Here is a 19,801-nt window from a genome sequence, read left to right as displayed (position 1 = left end):
AAGGCAGTATTGCCTTTGGTTAACTGGGGAATGCTGCTACATAGTCGGTCCTGCTGTTGGCAGTCTGGACCCTCAGTGGTGGCCATGGTCAGACTGGCTTTGGTGAGTAGAAGTCTGTATTGCTGAGCCTCTAGATAACTTCCAGGACTGCCACCACAACCACTGTGCTCATCCAAGGCAGAGGCAACTGTAGAGGCTTCCACTTGGCTCTTTCTACCAAAATAACCCCCATTTCACAGATTATGGAACCAATGTAGGGATTCTGCCAGTTGCTGAGTATTATTCTAATTATTCTAACAGTGCATTCCAAAACTGGAGCAATAACGCCAGTATGGGTGCAGAGACCACTATGAGATGGACCTGAGCTAAAACTCCACTGATCACCTGGCCTCTACAAGCCCTTGCTTGGACTAGTACCACAGTGATGTTCTGGATGTCCTGGATTCAGTGTCAGTTCAGAGCCAGTGTCCAGTAATTCCTGAAAAGTCTGATTATTTCCTTTTCCCCAATGCACAGTCACCCTAGTAAAAGGCCACATGTCCCTTTGGGGAAGGCTGGAAGAAAGAGTAATAGTATATATTTTTGACAATGTTGCAGAATCTTGGAGGAGACAAACATCTGCTTTGTTCAAGGTGTTTTGGGTCTGCAAATTGACTCAGGTCTGGGAATCAATGGAGTCTCTCTGTTTTGGTAATTTAGGTTAGGCTTTTGTTTGCTTGACCAAGAACTTTCCTGTTCATACAGATCCCATAAGAATTCAGTAGCATTCTCATCCTGGATTGCCATGACTAACTGGTCAATGCCATAGGTCTGTGAGGGTCAGATTATTCTGGTTGCTGCTTTGCCTTTGCTGTCCATTACAGAAACCATGCCCACCCTGCCTTGGGAGCCACCATTTGGCTCCAATGGATCACTCTGGGATCCAACTATTCTCACTGCATGTAAGGACCCCACACTTCAGTGGTGCAGTTTCCACTGTAATTTCTGATCTACAGGGAAGAGTTGACCAGGCATGCGGGGTCGCAAAGTTATTTCTCTGAGGCACAGTGAATGCTGTGTTCTCTGGACCCCCTGGGAGTCAGTAAGTGGGTCTTACGTGATAAATCTACTCTAATATTTCAATCTCCCTAAGCCTTTAGGAAATTCCGTTGCGGTGTACCAAGGCAGTTCTGGCATTTCCGCATCATTTAGTGTGGGTCACCTCTTGACTCTCATTTCTGTCAACTAGCTAAACAAACAGAGCTTTTTCTAATCTCAAACTGCAGTGAATTCAGATCCCTGCTTGGTGGTGTCCGTCATTACATTCAGCCTCATCCAATGGTTCCCCACATTCTTCAAATTCACGCTCACATTCATTCTGTCCCACAATAGTCCGACTTCTAAGCATACATAGGTGTTTTCACTCACACGGTTCTGATCTTTTGAACGACCTTGACTCTCCTCCAGGTCTAGGACGATCCTTCCCCTTCCTCCAGGGAGCCTTTCTGACCCTTCTTCACAACACTCCCTCTTACTGCCTCTCCCCCCACTTCCGCAGTGTTTCGCGACAGACCTCTGGCTCTTGGCATGTTCTGCTGTACGTCGTTATTTAGTTTTACACGCGCATGTTTATCTTCCCCGATGGGGGGACGGGGAAGCTCCTTAAGGGCGAGAACCACTTCTGGCAGGTGCGTCCTCAGGGATGCTCCAGGAGCCTCCTTGAATGAACACAAGAGGAGGCGAGTGGGCTGGCTTAGGAGCTCAGCACGGATCGCAGTTGTGTCCTGGGCTGGCTGCCCAACGTGGGGAGGCGGATCTGGGGCCAGCCCAGTGCTGCCAAAAGATTCAAACAGTTGGATCCTCATTTCATGTAGAACTACTCGCCCCGCGCTCTTTCCCAGGGTGAGCTGCAGTCTCCCCTCATTCTCCCCCCGCCCCCTGCCCCTTGCGAAACGAGTCCCTCTCACTCCCTCCAAATCTTCCATCAACCTTGTGGTCACTTCCCTAATTAGCGTCTGGGAGGCACCCTCGTAGATCACTCCTCCCGTCCCCCAAGGAGGGCCTCCTCCTCTCTCCCTCCCCGAACACCCGTCGTCTCCACCGCACTTCCCCTCTCATTTTCGTCCAACACTGAGGGAGAGTGAAAAAGCAGCTTCGCGAGGTCTGTGACCCAGGCTGTGGGCTTGCGCGCCCCGCCCGCTCCAGCCGTCAGCTTGTGCGTGTGTGTGTGCGCGCGCGCGCGTGCCTGGGCCGAGGCTGGAGAGGAAACAGCCGGTCCAGCCCGGGAGGAGGAAGGAGCCTCCCCTTCCTCGCCAGCCCCCTCCCCACTTCCCGTCCGGCTCGGCCGTTAGCTTCCCCGGACGCGGGCCTCGGTGCACAGAGCCCTCTGGCCGCAGCGGAGCTGGAGAAGGCGGAGGCGGAGCGGGAGGAGCCGGCGGGGCGCATGCTGGGCGGGGGGCCCCAGGGCGCCCCGGCCGGTGGCGGCAGGGGCCACCGCGCAGGTAGGGTGCTGTCACGGCCGCCCGGCGGGTCGGGGCGAGGGTTTCGCGGCGAGGGTGAGCTCTGTCCTCTGGAAGTCGTTTGGGTCCGGGGTGCGCCTCGGTTGACATCTAGGGTTTCTGCACTCTTGCGGGGTGAGGGAAACTGAGGCAGGGCGCGTGGCGTGCCGAGTTGAAGTCTTTGTCGGGCCTGGGGCTGCCAGCCCGCGCCGAGCCGGGCCGGGTCCTCCCGGAAGACTGTGCTGAGATCCCGGGAGCCGCAGTTCCCGCCCCGTTGGCCGAGGAAGGCGGTTTGAGCGGGCTCGGGTTTCGCTGCGCCCGGGGACTGAGCCAGCCGAGGTTCGGGTCTCCGCGCGCCCTCCCCTGCGCACTCGCGGGACAGGGGACGCCCCGCCGCCAGGTCCGGAGACCGCGTCCTGACGCCCCGCAGAGTCTCGGGTTTCACCCCTCGAGGACCTGGAGCGAGGAGGTTGGGGTGGCGTGGGGACGCGGTGCTGGCACCGTCCCAAGGGGCTGCTCTGCGAGCAGTCTCACCTCCCACTTCCTCCGCGCCTGTGGTGCCCACGGCTGGCTCGGAGCCGGAGAAGGGGAGCCCCGGTCAAGCTGTCAGCGCTGTCAGCGCTCAGGGTTGACAAGGAGGCCGTGAAGTGCACAGTTGCTTTTCAGGAATGACAGGATGTCTCCTGCCATCTTGCTTTCAAAATACACGTGCAAAGGAATTTGAGACTTTGGGACGAGAATGAGATTTGGAGTGAGGGAGTTATGTGTCCTTGCTGGACCGGAAGAAGGCCGGGTAACTTTGACAGCTCCTCTAAGAGCGCTGAGTCTCGATTTCATCACAGATACAGAAGAACACTGGTAACCTCCCCCTTCCCCATCCCATCCAGACATCTGCTGTGTGTGAAAGCACTTTGCAAAATGTATGGTCAGTTGGGCAGGCAAATGCGATTTGGATAATACCAGAGTCTTAAGAGCTGGAGTTTGAGACAGTTAGCTTGCATTTCAATCCTGCACTTAGTTGTGAAATTTATGAAATGGGGACAATGACAGTGCTACCTCATAGAGTCGCTGTGGGTTGAACTGTGGCCATGGATGTGAACACCCAACCTGGTGCTGAGATACATAGTAAGCTCTAAATAAGAGCCCCAGATGCTCTTTTCACTAAGCAAAACCCAATTAATTTAGAGTGGTGTTAAAAAAAAAAACAGTTTGATTTAATTATAGTATGAATGTGTGTGTGTGTGTGTTCAGTCGTGTCTGACTCTTTGCAACCCCATGGACTCTAGCCCACCAGGCTCCTCTGTCCATAGGATTTTCCAGGCAAAAATACTGGAGTTGGTTGCCATTTCCTTCTCCAGGGGACCTTCCCCACCCAGAGATCGAACCCTCAGTTCCAGCATCTGCAGACAGATTCTTTACCACTGTGCCATCTGGAAAAACCACATCTCTTGTAAAGTATGAATCAGCTCAGTTCAGTTCAGTTGCTCAGTTGTCTCCAACTTTTTGCAACCCCATGAACTGCAGCACACCAGGCTTCCCTGTCCATCACCAACTCCCAGAGCTTGCTGAAACTCATGTCCACTGAGTTGGTGATGCCATCCAACCATCTCATCCTCTGTAGTCCCCTTCTCCCCCTGCCTTCAATCTTTCCCAGCATCAGGGTCTTTTCCAGTGAGTCAGTTCTTCACATCAGGTGGCCGAAGGATTGGAGTTTCAGCTTCAGCATCAGTCCTTCCAATGAATATTCAGGACTGATTTCCTTTAGGATTGACTGGTTGGATCTCTCAAGAGTCTTCTCCAACACCACAGTTCAAAAGCATCAATTCTTCAGCGCTCAGCTTTCTTTTTTTTTCTCAGCTTTCTTTATAGTCCAACTCTCACATCTATACATGACTACTGGAAAAACCATAGAATTGACTAGATGGACCTTTGTTGGCAAAGTAATTTCTGCTTTTTAGTATGCTGTCTAGGTTGGTCATAGCTTTTCTTCCAAGGAGCAAGTGTCTTTTAGTTACATGGCTGCAGTCACTATCTACAGTGATTTTGGAGCACAAGAAAATAAAGTCTGTCACTGTTCCCATTGTTTCCCCATCTATTTGCCATGAAGAGATGGGACCAGATGCCATGATCTTAGTTTTCTGAATGTTGAGCTTTAAGCCAACTTTTTCACTCTCCTCTTTCACTTTCATGAAGAGGCTCTTTAGTTCTTCTTCACTTTCTGCCATAAGGGTGGTGTCGTCTGCATATCTGAGGTTATTGATATTTATACCAGCAATTTTGATTCCAGCTTGCGCTTCATCCAGCCCAACGTTTCTCATGATGTACTCTGCATATAAGTTAAATAAGCAGGGTGACAATATACAGCCTTAACGTACTTCTTTCCCGATTTGGAACTAGTCTGTTGTTCCATGTCCAGTTCTAACTGTTGCTTCTTGACCTGCATACAGATTTCTCAGGAGGCAGTTCAGGTGGTCTTATATTCCCATCTCTTGAAAAATTTTCCACAGATTATTGTGACCCAGACAGTCAAAGGCTTTGGTGTAGTCAGTAAAGCAGAAATAGATGTTTTTCTGGAACTCTCTTGCTTTTTCGATGATCCAACGGGATGTTGGCAATTTGATCTCTGGTTCCTCTGCCTTTCCTAAATCCAGCTTGAACATCTGGAAGTTCACGGTTCATATACTGTTGAAATCTGGCTTGGAGAATTTTGAGCATTACTGTGCTGGGCTTGTGAGATGAGCACAATTGTGCAGTAGTTTGAACATTCTTTGGCATCGCCTTTCTTTGGGATTGGAATGAAAACTGACTTTTTCCAGTCCTGTGGCCATTGCTGAGTTTTCCAAATTTGCTGGCATATTGAGTGCAGCACTTTCATAGCATCGTCTTTTAGGGTTTGAAATAACTCAGCTGGAATTCCATCACCTTCACTAGCTTTGTTCATAGTGATGCTTCCTGAGGCCCACTTGACTTTGTACTGCAGGATGTCTGGCTTTAGGTGAGTGATCACACCATCGTGGTTATCTGGGTCATGAAGTTCTTCTTTATACAGTTCTTTTGTGTATTCTTGCCTCCTCTTCTTAATATCTTCCGCTTCTGTTAGGTCCATACCATTTCTGTTCCTTATTGAGCCCATCTTTGCATGAAATGTTCCCTTGGTATCTCTAATTTTCTTGAAGAGATCTCTAGTCTTTCCCATTCTATTGTTTTCCTCTGTTTCTTTGCACTGATCACTGAGGAAGGCTTTCTTATCTCTCCTTGCTATTCTTGGAACTCTGCATTCAAATGGGCATATCTTTCCCTTTCTCCTTTGCCTTTCGCTTCTCTTCTTTTCTCAGCTATTTGTAAGGCCTCCTCAGACAACCATTTTGCCTTTTTGCATTTCTTTTTCTTGGGGATGGTCTTGATCACTGCCTCCTTTACAATGTCATGAACCTCCATCCATAGTTCTTCACACACTCTATCAGATCTAATCCCTTGAATCTATTTGTCCCTTCCACTGTATAATCGTAAGGGATTTGATTTAGGTCATACCTGAATGGTCTAGTGGTTTTCCTTACTTTCTTCAATTTAAGTCTGAATTTGGTGATAAGGAGTTCATGATCTGAGCCACAGTCAGCTCCCTGTCCTGTTTTTGCTGACTGTGTTTAGTAGAGTATTTAAAAAGAAATTTAATCTTATTAAATTCACAGGTGGCACATGAAATCTTTTGAGGGAATCTTCCCAGCCAGGGATCAAACCCAGGTCTCCCACATTGCAGGCAGATTCTTTACCATCTGAGCCACTGGGAAGTCCAGTTGAGAATCTGGCACAGAGGAAAAAGAGGCCTGGAGCTTCTTTCTAAGCTGTGTGTCCTCGATCCTCAGTTTCCTCATCTGTTTACAAAAAAGATAAAATGGGGACAGTAACTTTTGGGATAGAGCTGCCTGAGGATCCAGTGAAGTAAATGGTGTGAGTACCTTGGAGCATATGACTGACTGTGCAAATAGAAGATATCAGCGCTGCCAGGAGGGAATAAGAAAGTCTGCAGTGTTTTTAGTGCTTGCAGTATGCCAGGCGGTCTATTAGGAATTGCTGTGATGAAATCTGCCCCAGACCATTGTAAGGTAGCTACTTATAATCTTCATTTTCCCCATTCAAATCTGAGATGCAGATTCACCCCTCTTCTTTCCAAGTCACATAGCCATTAAAGGTAGAACCAGGGTTAGAACTGTGGCTTGGTGCCTCTCGAAATTGTATTCTCAACCACTGGCTGAACTAAAGTTATGGACACAAGCTGAAGTTCAGAGCAGACCTCTGTTAGATCACTGGTGACTATATACCCTACGTATTTATAGACTCTAAAACATGGGTGAATTGTTATCTCTGGAAGAAGAGACTTTGAAATAATCTTGTTTTCATCCCTATGTAAAAAATTGCCATTTTAAGCTATCTTCTTTCCAAAATAAACAACAGAAATTTGCAGAGAAAAAAAGTATTAAAATCTCATATAAAGACATATCACAAAAAATCATCAGAAATCTCCTTTTAAAAAATAATTGCTCTGAGAAAAAGGAAAAAAAAAAGAGAACTCATCAGAAATCTCAAAACTAAATGGAATTTGCATGAATGCTTTATTTTAACACACGTATTTGCCAGGACCCTTAAGATGGCACAAGAAGGGTAAGCTGGGATTGAGGCTTTTGGGGTTATGATTATGGCAAGGCTAGGACCCAGGACATTGCTGCAGGGACCTCACTGCTCATGTGAGATGCCCCAGAAATGGGCTTTCAGGCAAAGTCTGTGTACCTGAGGGAGAGTGAATGCTAGATTTCTGTGCTGCAGAACCAATTCCCTGTTCAATTGTTTCTCTTATTCTTTTTTCTTTTTCCAGAAGTAACTTGTGCTCTTAGGAAACTACAAATGAGAAAAGGAACATTGAAAACCACCGTAATTCCACCAATGCAGACCAATAGTTTGGTGTCTCTGTTCTTATAATCCATTTCTGTGCCACGTTCATTAATTTGTTTCCAAAACACTGCATGCAAACTATTACTGCTTAGTTAGATGACAAAAATAATACTTGCTCATTGTGCAAACATTAAGGTATTAGTTTAGAAAAAAAAGAAGTCCAAATATATTATGTTCATTAAAACATTTCCTTTTTAAAAAAAATTCTTGAAATTTTGACTGAAGGAGGATTAGAGATTATGTCATTAATGTCTGAATTTTATTGTGATTTTGGTCAAAGTTTGATGAAAGATCTTCAGAATGAAGACAGTGATGGTCTTTGTGCATCCCAAGTTGCTTTAGTAGTTTCTGACTCTTTGCGACCCTATGGACTACAGTCAGGCTCCTCTGTCCATGGGGATTCTCCAGGCAAGAATACTAGAGTGGGCTGCCATGTCCTCCTCCAGGGGATCTTCCTGACCCAAGGATTGAACCTGCGTCTCTTATGTCTCCTGCCTTGGCAGGTGGGTTCTTTACCACTGGAGCCGCCTGGGAAGCCCTGAAGGAGCACAGTCATTTACAAACCTGCTCATCACCTGAGGTCTTGTTTTGGCTGTGGTACGTGTGATCATAGTTTGCGACCAGGGATCGAACCTGCATGCCTTATGTCTTACCACTAGCGCCACCTGGGAAGTCTGGTGATGTTTAAATAATAAGATCTGAAGCGTGGCACAGGACAGTTTCTGAGCATAGAATTTTTAGATTAGCATCATTAGACCAGAATTAGAATAATTTCTTTTGCTATGATGATAGTAATTCAGCTTATATGCCAGGTTCTCATACAAAGCCAGCAGAGAATACTGCCTCCAGAGATGCCCTGGGCAGTCACCCTGGGGCTGGGGAGGGTCCCATCTGGGCACTGCTGGGGCTGCCCTTGGCCATGCACTTTCCAGACAGCACCATCTAGACACATAAGCTTTTGTAGCCCTTGGGGGTCTTCTGTTGCTGTTCTCAACTTGAACGCCTGTGGTAAAAATTCCTTAGCAAATATCTTTCATGCAACAGTCATGCACTTTTAAAAATACCTGCCACAGATACTTTGACCATTCTCTTCCATTTTCTCTTTTGAAATCAGTTTACCAGCTGCTTCTTTGAGCACAGACTTCACCATCAGCTTCCCATTTTTCATACCAAGTGGAAGTGGGAAAGGAGAACTGTGGCTGACCAGTGAGTGATGTGATATTTCTACTTGGCTTTGGAAGGCAGTGGGGGCCCACGTGGCATGCTCAGTTGCTGGCATGACCGTCCATTTTCTGTCTGCTTCCTTTTACTTGGTGCTCCTTCCTTTTGGCCACCTGCCTCCCGTCGTGGCTCAGAAATGGATGATAGAGACGTGGAGCTTCTTGAGATCACTCAGGTCGATTGGCGTTTATAACAGAATCACAGAACTTATTGCTAGATGAAGCTTCAAATGATCAAGTGGTCAGACCTCTTGAGTTCTGGCTGGTGAGGCATGGACAAGTGTATTTATCAAGCGCAGGGCTGAGAAATATATATTTGGTCCTTATAATGGTAAACACGAGTGTAGAAGGCCTGGTCTCACATTAGGTAATTGAAATAAATAGCCCTAGGTTCTCATTCCCAATCAACTTCAGGTTAGTTTCCCAACCATGTTGCCTTGTGCTCATCCTGAAAACAGGTGGATATAATTCTACCTGTTCAACTCCTGCATTTGCCTGCCATGGTAGGGCCACTTTTTTTTTTTTAATTCATTTATTTGGCTGTGCCAGGTCTTAGTTACGGCCCATGGGATCTTTGGTCACAGTATATGGGATCTTAGTTCTCTAACCAGCGATTGAACATGAATCTCTTGCATTGGCAATGCAGAGTCTTAGCCACTGGACCACGAGTGAAGTCCCCTTAGTAGGACTTTTACCCTTTATTTGCAGATGGGTTTGAACTCTCAGAGAAATTCAGTTAAGGCAGGAAATTCCTGGAGGTTGACACCACACTCTTTGGGGATAAGTCACAGACTCCTGACAGTCTTAAGTGATGGTGGAGATCTCAGGATCTGGCCGGCTTAGTTGACAGGTGTGGAATGTGGGTGAGAGCAGCAGAGTGAGTGTTAGGACCTGAGTCTTCTCCCCTTACTTAGAACTGTTTCTGTTACATATGCTTCATTCCATAGTGCTACATAATCCCCCTCTGCTTAAGTAATGTTAAGTGAATCAAATCAAATCTTTATTTATATGTTTTTGAGCCATCATGGCTCTTAAAAGCTTAAATTTGTGAGTGATTCCTTTTTCCAATATTGTCATTGATCTGTAAGGCCCCATCTGTTCACTAATCATTTGTCATTTATTTGGCATTTAGAGTGCCTTCTTGGCCCAGAGTTACAAATAGAGCCACACATGAATAGGGTGTCAATTTTGAACTTCATTTCAGTTGCTCAATCATGTCTGACTCTTTGCGACCCCATGGACTGCAGCACGTCAGGCCTCCCTGTCCATCACCAACTCCCAGAATCCACCCAAACCCATGTCCATTGAGTCGGTGATGCCATCCAACCATCTCATCCTCTGTCGTCCCCTTCTCCTCCTGCCCTCAATCTTTCCCAGCATCAGGATCTTTTCAAATGAGTCAGCTCTTCGCATCAGGTGGCCAAAGTATTGGAGTTTCAGCTTCAACATCAATCCTTCGAATGAACACCCAGGACTGATTTCCTTGACCTTAACCTAGAGAAAAACTTGCTAAAAAGTTGTCCGTCAGTGGAAGAGGCCATCTTGAAAAGTGGTTAGCTTTTTGCCCCAGAAGAACTTAAGTTAGTGTTGTCTGATTCTGGGGTGACTGTACGGGGGAGTCTGCATGTGGGGCAGGTGGGGGCTGCAGTGGACGATGTGTGGGGACCCTTCCAGCTCTCGGATTCAGCGACTTTTGTCCTGGAGGACTGGGATTGTCTGGGACTTGGGGGACTGTGTGAATTTCCTAGTCCCTGCTCTGTAGGGTCTCACACTTTGCCTCCTCCCCCACCCACAGGGTTCCATTTCAAGAGGCTCAGACAGCTCCCTGAAGTCAGCTGCCTGAATGCAGTTGGTACTTGACCTTCCCAGGGTTACCTGTATCTAGGATTGATACTAATCGTTAACATAATCATGTGCTCTCAGGCAAACACAGCGGCCAGGAATAGAAGCATACATTTGACAGGTGACCCTGCGTGGAGACTAAACGGCTTCACAGGTTGAGGGGAAAATCCCTAAATTTAATGAGTGAACTGTGTCTTGAATGTAGAATCTGGCTTTAAATTTGGTTTTGAGATGTGCACACCAACCTAAATTTTCTTTTTCATACCTGTGGTTTCTTAATTTGCAAGTAGATTGATAAGGTGATTTGGCATAATTATTAGGCTTTATTTTTGACACAGGTGAAGGTGTTTTGCATTTATAAATGAAAGCACGTCTTATCTCAGTAAAATACTGATAGCCAAAGGAGGACTGTTTCACAGTGGTCAAAAATAGATCAATGGGGGTTGTGTTTCTAATACACTGGAAACATAGATTTGTGAATGCTGCCTTGTGATTACAAATCTTCAAATGAGAAAATTTTGCACATCTCAGTACAATTCTTTTTTTTAAAAATTGAGATATATTTGACACGAACAAGATTAGACTAGGTGTACAATGTGGTGATTTGCTATTTGTGTACATTGTGAAATGATCATCACAGTAAGTCTAGTTACATTTGTTAGCTTACATTGTTACAAAGTCTTTTTCTTGTGATGAGAACTTTTAACGTTTACTCTCTTATCGACTCTGTACAATTATTAATATTTCCCTGGTGTTTTTCATTATAGCCATGGGCCAGGCATAGTGAAATGTGAGACAGCTGACCTTGGGCATAGATATTCTGCATTCAATTCAAATAATAGATTTGGGGCCTCAAATTACCTTGACTCTGATCAGTTCTTTTGTTTTCCTTTCTCTGGTTATAGAATTCTCTTCTAAAGACACTAACTTATCCATTTATTCATTCCATTGTATTTATTCATCTGTTCAGGAACATTTATTGGGCACATACTGTCTGCATGGCACTGTGGTGTATGTAGCAGTGTGTTTAAAGATGTATCAGATTGTCCGCAAGGACCATCCAGTCTAAAGGGAAGATCTAACGAAGGCTGGTATTCTTTCCAGGTGATTTAAGGCAACCCTCAGAGCTTCACAGTCATTCTTAGGATGATTCTTCCAATGGCATCTGTGTCTTCCAAAGACCTTCCTGTGTCTTCACAGTCCTGACACTTGGTTGTGTCAGTATTTCTCTGCTCTGTACCTCCTGCCAGTCATGCCTGGATGCTACTGCCAGGATAATCTTTCCAAAGCAGAGATCTGATTGGGTCACTCTTCCTTGTGCAAATACTCATTACTGTCCTGCAGGCAAATTCTTAGCATTCCTTTCCAGGCCTTCCATAAACAGTCCACCAAATCCCTAAACTGGATGCTCTTGCTCGCTTGATTCTGCCCACCAAGAACATGATGGCATCTGCCCTCTTTGTCCCAAGTCTCCACACCTCATTTTACTGTATCTGAAAATGGGGTCTGGCAGCTCACTGCTCAAAAACCAATAAAGAGGCAAGATTGGTGGAACGGAAAGTTTGCTTTATTTTGGATGCCAGCAACTGGTAGGGAAGATGGGGAGGGCAGACTCCTGTCCAAATCAATCCCCCTCCTCCCCACTGACAATCAGGGGGCAAGACTTTTACAGACAGAGGTGGGGGGCTACATGCAGAAACAGCAGAGTCAGCTCTTGAAATTGGTCATCGGTGGTGTGACCAGCATCATCTTGATTGTTTTAAGTATAGTTAATCTTCAGTTTTAGGGTCAGTTTGTTCCCATTTCCTTGAGACCAATTCTCGACTTATGTTATGGTTATAGCCTGGTCATCACATGGTTAACTTCTTCTTCCTGGTGGGGGTTTCAGTATCTATAAGACCGCTTATAGTACATGGTTCAGAATATTAGCTATATCCCCTGAGGAGGAATTATAGGTCATCTCCCACTTTGTAGGCAGATGCTTTACCGTCTGAGCCACCAGAGAAGCCCATGCTTAATGACTAAACTTATTATTTAGTGTTGTTGGACCATTTTCCTTCTGCATTTTCTCACTTCTTTGGTCAAACTTATTCTTTGGCTAAAGTTTTTCCACAGACAAAAGGCAGGCTGAGGACAGGGTGGGGGCAGGGGAGAGGAGGGTAAGTACCATAGTGTCTTGCGCTATTTCAATACTTCCCAGCCTTTCCTGGTCTTCTGGAATCATCTACTCTTTGCCACTTGTGTTCTGTTGCAGGTATTTTTGTTTCTTAACTTGCTTTCTGCCTCCAGTGTAAACCCCTTCAGCTCAAGGAAGCTCTCCGGTAATCTCCTTGTCTCTCACGTATGTAGTACATCATAGTTTACTACACTCTGAGTTGAATTAAATGCTTTATTGTATTTTAGATTGAGCAATCCAGTGGGTGGATTAACCAAGTCTGTTAGTTTTTACATCTTTTGAAACCAGAATTCCAGAAGTTCATTTCAGTTCAGAAGTTTATTGTAATGCACAAATCACTTTGCTGAATACCATGATGGCCTTTAGATTAAAAAGAAAATTGTGTAGATTGTTGTTCATACCCTTGACAAGTTACAGTGCAGTGGAGAAAGGAGAATTAATTTTTTGACGTTTCTGGATGCTGTTTCATCAGAATGATTGGCCATTGGGGCACACCAAAATTATCAAGAAGTGACCAGCAGCTAGTAGGTGCCCAGTGAATATTTTATAGGATGGATGGATGGATAGCTGGGTAGGTGAGTGGAAAAAGAAAGAAGGAATTTGTTAATTTAGAATTTATCAACTGCAGTGTTTATTGCTATGTATAATAATTGTTTTGAATATTATAGTGTTTTTTATTATTTAAAAATTTTTTTTACAGTGTTGTGTTGGTTTCGTCCATACAACGATCTGAGTCAGCCATAATTATACATTTATATTCCCTTCCTGTTGAGCCCCCTCCTTTCCCCCACATCCCACCCCTCTAGGTCATCACCGAGCACCAGACTGGATACCCCGTGTTTATATAGCAACATGTCACCATCTATCCATTTTGCACATGATAGTGTATATATGTTGATGCTAAATTTTCTCCATTAGACCCACTCATTTCCTTCCCTACTGTAATTTTGGAGACAGTTTACTTAGGTACTGAATTCCACATGTGTATATAACATGGGCTGCTCTTTATCTAGGAAGAGAGATATTAGTCCTCCATTTGTAGAAACTCTGTGTTAATTTCCTGGCCATGGTGTTACATTTGCTCAGTTTCACAGATATGCTCTTCTCAGGAGGCTCTGTGATGCCTGTTGCATACCTTTCCCAGGGTAGGGGAGGCCCTCGGCTGTCTGGGGTGACAGGAAGGGGAGTGTCTCAAGCTGACCCCACACTGATGATCTCATCCTCCTGCCCAGCTGCCTTATTGGCCTTGGGGACTGCATGATGAGTTCTGAACTATTTCCCAACAGTGCAGCTTTTGTGTGTCTTCCTCGACTTGACTCATACAGTCATTTGAACAGAAAAATGCACAGATTCTGTCATTTTAATCCAACTGTTTTATTTTCTTGACTTTATGATTTGGGATTATTTAAGTACATTCATTCTAATATTTATTCTATCAAAATGTTTTTTGAAACTTTTCTGAAAAGCATAAGGTGATATATAAGGAGAGTTAATGATATCACTCTTGTTTTTCCCATTTTGCTGAGGTGGAATAGGGCTCAGTGAAAATTATATGAAATATCCCAAGGGGGTTACTGACCTCCAGCTGAAGCTGATCATGGGATACATTTAATATGGACCCTGCTTTTATTTATTTATTTTTAAAATTTTTATTTATTTATTAAAATTAATTTATTTATTTTAATTGGAGGCTAGTTACTTTACAGTATTGTAGTGGTTTTTGCCATACATTGACATGAATCTGCCATGGGTGTACATGTGCTCCCCATCCTCAACCGCCCTCCCACCTCCCTCCCCATCCCATCCCTCAGGGTCATCCCAGTGGACCAGCCCTGAGCACCCTGTCTCATGCATTGAACCTGGACTGGCGATCTGTTTCGCATATGATAATACACATGTTTTAATGCTATTCTCTCAAATCATCCCATCCTCACCTTCTCCCACCAAAACAGTCCAAAAGACTGTTCTTTGCATCTGTGTCTTTTTTGCTGTCTCACATATGGGGTCATTGTTACCATCTTTCTAAATTCCATATATATGTGTTAGTATACTGTATTGGTGTTTTTCTTTCTGACTTACTTCACTCTGTATAATAGGCTCCAGTTTCATCCATTTCATTGGAACTGATTCAAATGCATTATTTTTAATGGCCGAGTAATATTCCATTGTGTATATGTACCATGGCTTTCTTATCCATTCATCTGCCGATGGACATCTAGGTTGCTTCCATGTCCTGGCTATTGTAAACAGTGCTGCGATGAACATCGGGGTACACGTGTCTCTTTCAATTCTGGTTTCCTTGGTATGTATGCCCAGCAGTGGGATTGCTGGGTCATATGGCAGCTGGTCTATTTCCAGTTTTTTAAGGAATCTCCACACTGTTCTCCATAGTGGCTGTACTAGTTTGCATTCTCACCAACAATTTAAGAGAGTTCCCTTTTCTCCATACCCTCTCCAGCATTTATTGTTTGTAGACTTTTTGATAGCAGCCATTCTGACTGGTGTGAGATGGTACCTCATTGTGATTTTGATTTGCATTTCCCTGGTAATGAGTGATTTTGAGCATCTTTTTATGTGTTTGTTAGCCATCTGTATGTCTTCTTTGGAGAAATGTCTGTTTAGTTCTTTGGCCCATTTTTTGATTGGGTCATTTATTTTTCTGGAATTGAGCTGCAGGAGTTGCTTGTATATTTTTGAGATTAATTCTTTGTCCATTGCTTTGTTTGCTATTATTTTTTCTCATTCTGAAGGCTGTCTTTTCACCTTGCTTATAGTTTCCTTTGTTGTGCCAAAGCTTTTAAGTTTAATTAGGTCCCATTTGTTTATTTTTGCTTTTATTTCCATTACTCTGGGAGATGGATCATAGAGGATCCTGCTATGATTTATGTCAGAGAGTGTTTTGCCTATGTTTTCCTTTAGGAGTTTTATAGTTCTGGTTTTAGGTTTAGATCTTCAATCCACTTTATTTCTGTGTATGGTGTTAGAAAGTGTTCTAGTTTCATTCTTTTACAAGTGGTTGACCAGTTTTCCCAGCACCACTTGTTAAAGAGGTTGTCTTTTTTCCATTGTATATCCTTGCCTCCTTTGTCAAAGATAAGGTGTCCATAGGTTCGTGGATTTATCTCTGGGCTTTCTATTCTGTTCCACTGATCTATATTTCTGTCTTTGTGCCAGTACCATACTGTCTTGATGACTGTGGCTTTGCAGTATAGTCTGAAGTCAGGCAGGTTGATTGCTCCAGTTCCATTCTTCTTTCTCAAGATTGCTTTGGCTATTCAAGGTTTTTTGTATTTCCATACAAATTGTGAAATTATTTGTTCTAGTTCTGTGAAAAATACCGTTGGTAGCTTGATAGGGATTGCATTGAATCTGTAGATTGCTTTGGGTAGTATACTCATTTTCACTATATTCTTCCTATTCATGAACATGGTATATTTCTCCATCTATTTGTGTCATCTTTGATTTCTTTCATCAGTGTTTTATAGTTTTCTATATATAGGCCTTTTGTTTCTTTAGGTAGATATATTCCTAAGTATTTTATGCTTTTTGTTGCAATGGTGAATGCAATTGTTTCCTTAATTTCTCTTTCTGTTTTCTCATTGTTAGTGTATAGGAATGCAAGGGATTTCTCTGTGTTAATTTTATATCCTGCAACTTTATCAGGATCAACTAATTCATTGATTAGCTCTAGTAATTTTCTGGTGGAGTCTCTAGGGTTTTCTATGTAGAGGATCATGTCATCTGCAAACAGTGAGAGTTTTACTTCTTCTTTTCTAATCTGGATTCTTTTTATTTCTTTTTCTTCCCTGATTGCTGTGGCTAAAACTTCCAAAACCATGTTGAATAGTAGCAGTGAGAGTGGGCACTCTTGTCTTGTTCCTGACTTTAGGGGAAATGCTTTCAATTTTTCACCATTAAGGATGTGTACTATGGGTTTATCACATATGGCTTTTATTATGTTGAGGTATGTTCCTTCTATGCCTGCTTTCTGGAGGCATTATCCATTATCATAAATGGATGTTGAATTTTGTGAAAGGCTTTCTCTGCATCTATTGAGATAATCATACGGTTTTAATCTTCAATTTGTTAATGTGGTGTATCACATCGATTGATTTGTGGATATTAAAGAATCCTTGCATCCCTGGGATAAAGCCCATGATGTATGATGTCATGTATTGGTCATGATGTATGATCTTTTTAATATGTTGTTGGATTCTGTTTGCTAGAATTTTGTTAAGGAGTTTTGCATCTATGTTCATCAGTGATATTGGCCTGCAGTTTTCTTTTTTTGTGGCATCTTTGTCTGGTTTTGGTATTCTATGATGGTGGGCTCATAGAATGAGTTTGTAAGTTTACCTTCCTCTGCATTTTCTGGAAGAGTTTGAGTAGGATAGGTGTTAGCTATTCTCTAAATTTTTGGTAGAATTCAGCTGTGAAGCCGTCTGGTTCTGGGCTTTTGTTTGCTGGAAGATTTCTGGTTACAGTTTCGATTTCTGTGCTTGTGATGGGTCTGTTAAGATTTTCTATTTCTTCATGGTTCAGTTTTGCAAAGTTATACTTTTCTAAGAATTTGTCCATTTTTTCCAAGTTGTCCATTTTATTGACATATACTTGCTGATAGTAGTCTCTTATGATCCTTTGTATTTCTGTGTTGTCTGTTGTGATCTCTCCATGTTGACTTCTAATTCTGTTGATTCGATTTTTCTCTCTTTGTTTCTTGATAAGTCTGGCTAGGGGTTTGTCATTTTTATTTATCTTCTCAAAGAACAAGCTTTTGGCTTTGTTGATTTTTGCTATGGTCTCTTTTGTTTCTTCTGCATTTATTTCTGCTTTAATTTTTAAGATTTCTTTCCTTCTACTAACCCTGGGGGGTCTTCATTTCTTCCTTTTCTAGTTGCTTTTGGTATAGAGTTAGGTTATTTATTTAATTTTTCTCTTGTTTCTTGAGGTAAGCTTGTATTGCTATGAACCTTCCCATTAGCACTGCTTTTACTGAGTCCCATAGGTTTTGGGTTGTTGTGTTTTCATTTTCATTCATTTCTGTGCATATTTTGATTTCTTTTTTGATTTCTTCTTTGATTTGTTGGTTATTCAGAAACGTGTTGTTTAACCTCCATTTGTTTGTACTTTTAATAGTTTTTTTTTTTCCTTCTGTAGTTGACATCTAATCTTACTGCACTGTGATCAGAAAAGATGCTTGGAATTATTTCAATTTTCTTGAATTTACCAAGGCTAGATTTATGGTCCAGGATGTGATCTATTCTGGAGAATGTTCCGTGTGCACTTGAGAAAAAGGTGAAATTCATTGTTTTGGGGTGAAATGTCCTATAGATATCAATTAGGTTTAAGTGGTCCATTGTATCATTTAAAGTTTGTGTTTCCTTGTTAATTTTATGTTTAGTTCATCTGTCCATAGGTGTGAATGGGGTATTAAAGTCTCTCACTATTATTGTGTTATTGTTAATTTTCCCTTTCATACTTGTTAACATTTGTCTTACATATTGTGGTGCCCCTATGTTTTGGTGCATATATATTTATAATTGTTGTATCTTCTTCTTGGATTGATCCTTTGATCATTATGTAGTGTCCTTCTTTGTCTCTTTTCACAGCCTTTATTTCAAAGTCTATTTTATCTGATATGAGTATTGTGACTCCTGCTTTCTTTTAGTCTCCATTTGCATGAAATATCTTTTTCCAGTCCTTCACTTCCAGTCTGTATGTGTCCCTTGTTTTGAGGTGGGTCTCTTGTAGACAGCATGTGTAGGGGTCTTGTTTTTGTACCCATTCAGCCAGTCTTTGTCTTTTGGTTGGGGCATTCAACCCATTTACATTTAAGGTAATTGTTGATAAGTATGATCCTGTTGCCATTTACTTTGTTGTTTTGGGTTCGAGTATATGAACCTTTCTGTGTTTCCTGTCTAGAGAAGATCCTTTAGCATTTGTTGGAGAGCTGGTTTGGTGGTGCTGAATTCTCTCAGCTTTTGCTTGTCTGTAAAGCTTTTGATTTCTCCTTCATATCTAAATGAGATCCTTGCTGGGTACAGTAATCTGGGCTGTAGGTTATTTTCTTTCATCACTTTAAGTATGTCCTGCCATTCCCTTCTGGCCTGAAGAGTTTCTATGGCTAGATCAGCTGTTTTCCTTATGGGAATCACCTTGTGTGTTATTTGTTGTTTTTCCATTGCTGCTTTTAATATTTGTTCTTTGTATCTGATCTTTGTTAATTTGATTAATATGTGTCTTGGGCTGTTTTGCCTTGGGACTGTTTGGGACTGTTTGGGACTCTCTGGGTTTCTTGGACTTGGGTGGCTATTTCCTTCCCCATTTTAGGGACGTTTTCAACTATTATCTCCTCAAGTATTTTCTCATGGCCTTTCTTTTTGTCTTCTTCTTCTGGGACTCCTATGATTCGAATGTTGGGGCATTTGACATTGTCCCAGAGGTCTCTGAGGTTGTCCTCATTTCTTTTAATATTTTAAAATTTTTTTCTCTCTACTTCATTTATTTCCACCATTCTATCTTCCATCTCACTTATCCTATCTTCTGCCTCAGTTATTCTACTGTTGGTTCCCTCCAGAATGCTTTTGATCTCAGTTATTGCATTATATATTATTGATTGACTCTTTTTTATTTCTTCTAGGCCCTTGTTAAACATTTCTTGCATCTTCTCAATCCTTGTCTCCAAACTATTTATCTGTAACTCCATTTTGTTTTCAAGATTTTGGATCAGTTTTACTATCATTATTCTGAATTTTTTTTCAGGTAGACTCCCTATCTCCTCCTCTTTTGTTTGGTTTGGAGGGCATTTATCATGTTCCTTTACCTGCTGAATATTTTCTGCCTTTTCATTTTGTTTAGATTGCTGTGTTTGGGGTGACCCTTCTGTATGCTGGAAGTTTGTGGTTCTTCTTTATTGTGGAGGTTCCTCACTGTGGGTGGGGTTGGACGAGTGGCTTGTCAAGGTTTCCTGGTTAGGGAAGCTTGCGTTGGTGTTCTGGTGGGTGGACCTGGATCTCTTTTCTCTGGAGTGCAATGAAGTGTCCAGTAGTGAGTTTTGAGGTGTTTATGGGTTTGGTGTCACTTTGGGCAGCCTGTATATTAATGCTCAGGGTTATGTTCCTGCATTGCTAGAGAATTAG

The 19,801-nt window shown here is 42.9% G+C and overlaps 1 protein-coding gene across 3 annotated transcripts in view; it reads left to right on the top strand.

The window, feature by feature from the left end:
* The first annotated feature begins 2,101 nt into the window (after nt 1-2,101).
* DISC1 (DISC1 scaffold protein) overlaps nt 2,102-19,801 on the top strand; it is a 388,287-nt gene continuing 370,587 nt past the window's right edge. The window contains exon 1 of one of the 3 annotated variants that reach the window (XM_061161490.1): nt 2,102-2,140. Coding sequence is in view for 1 of the 3 variants with exons in the window: in XM_061161488.1 (XP_061017471.1) it covers nt 2,423-2,480 (58 nt within the window). In the remaining 2 variants the exon portion in view is untranslated. Of the gene's footprint in view, nt 2,481-19,801 lie in introns of all 3 variants that reach the window. The other 2 variants (XM_061161488.1, XM_061161489.1) reach the window with 2 other exon arrangements.

Source organism: Dama dama, chromosome 15, assembly GCF_033118175.1.
Source record: "Dama dama isolate Ldn47 chromosome 15, ASM3311817v1, whole genome shotgun sequence".
NCBI classification, from domain to species: Eukaryota; Metazoa; Chordata; class Mammalia; order Artiodactyla; family Cervidae; genus Dama; species Dama dama.
This window is presented reverse-complemented; position numbering and strand designations above follow the sequence as displayed.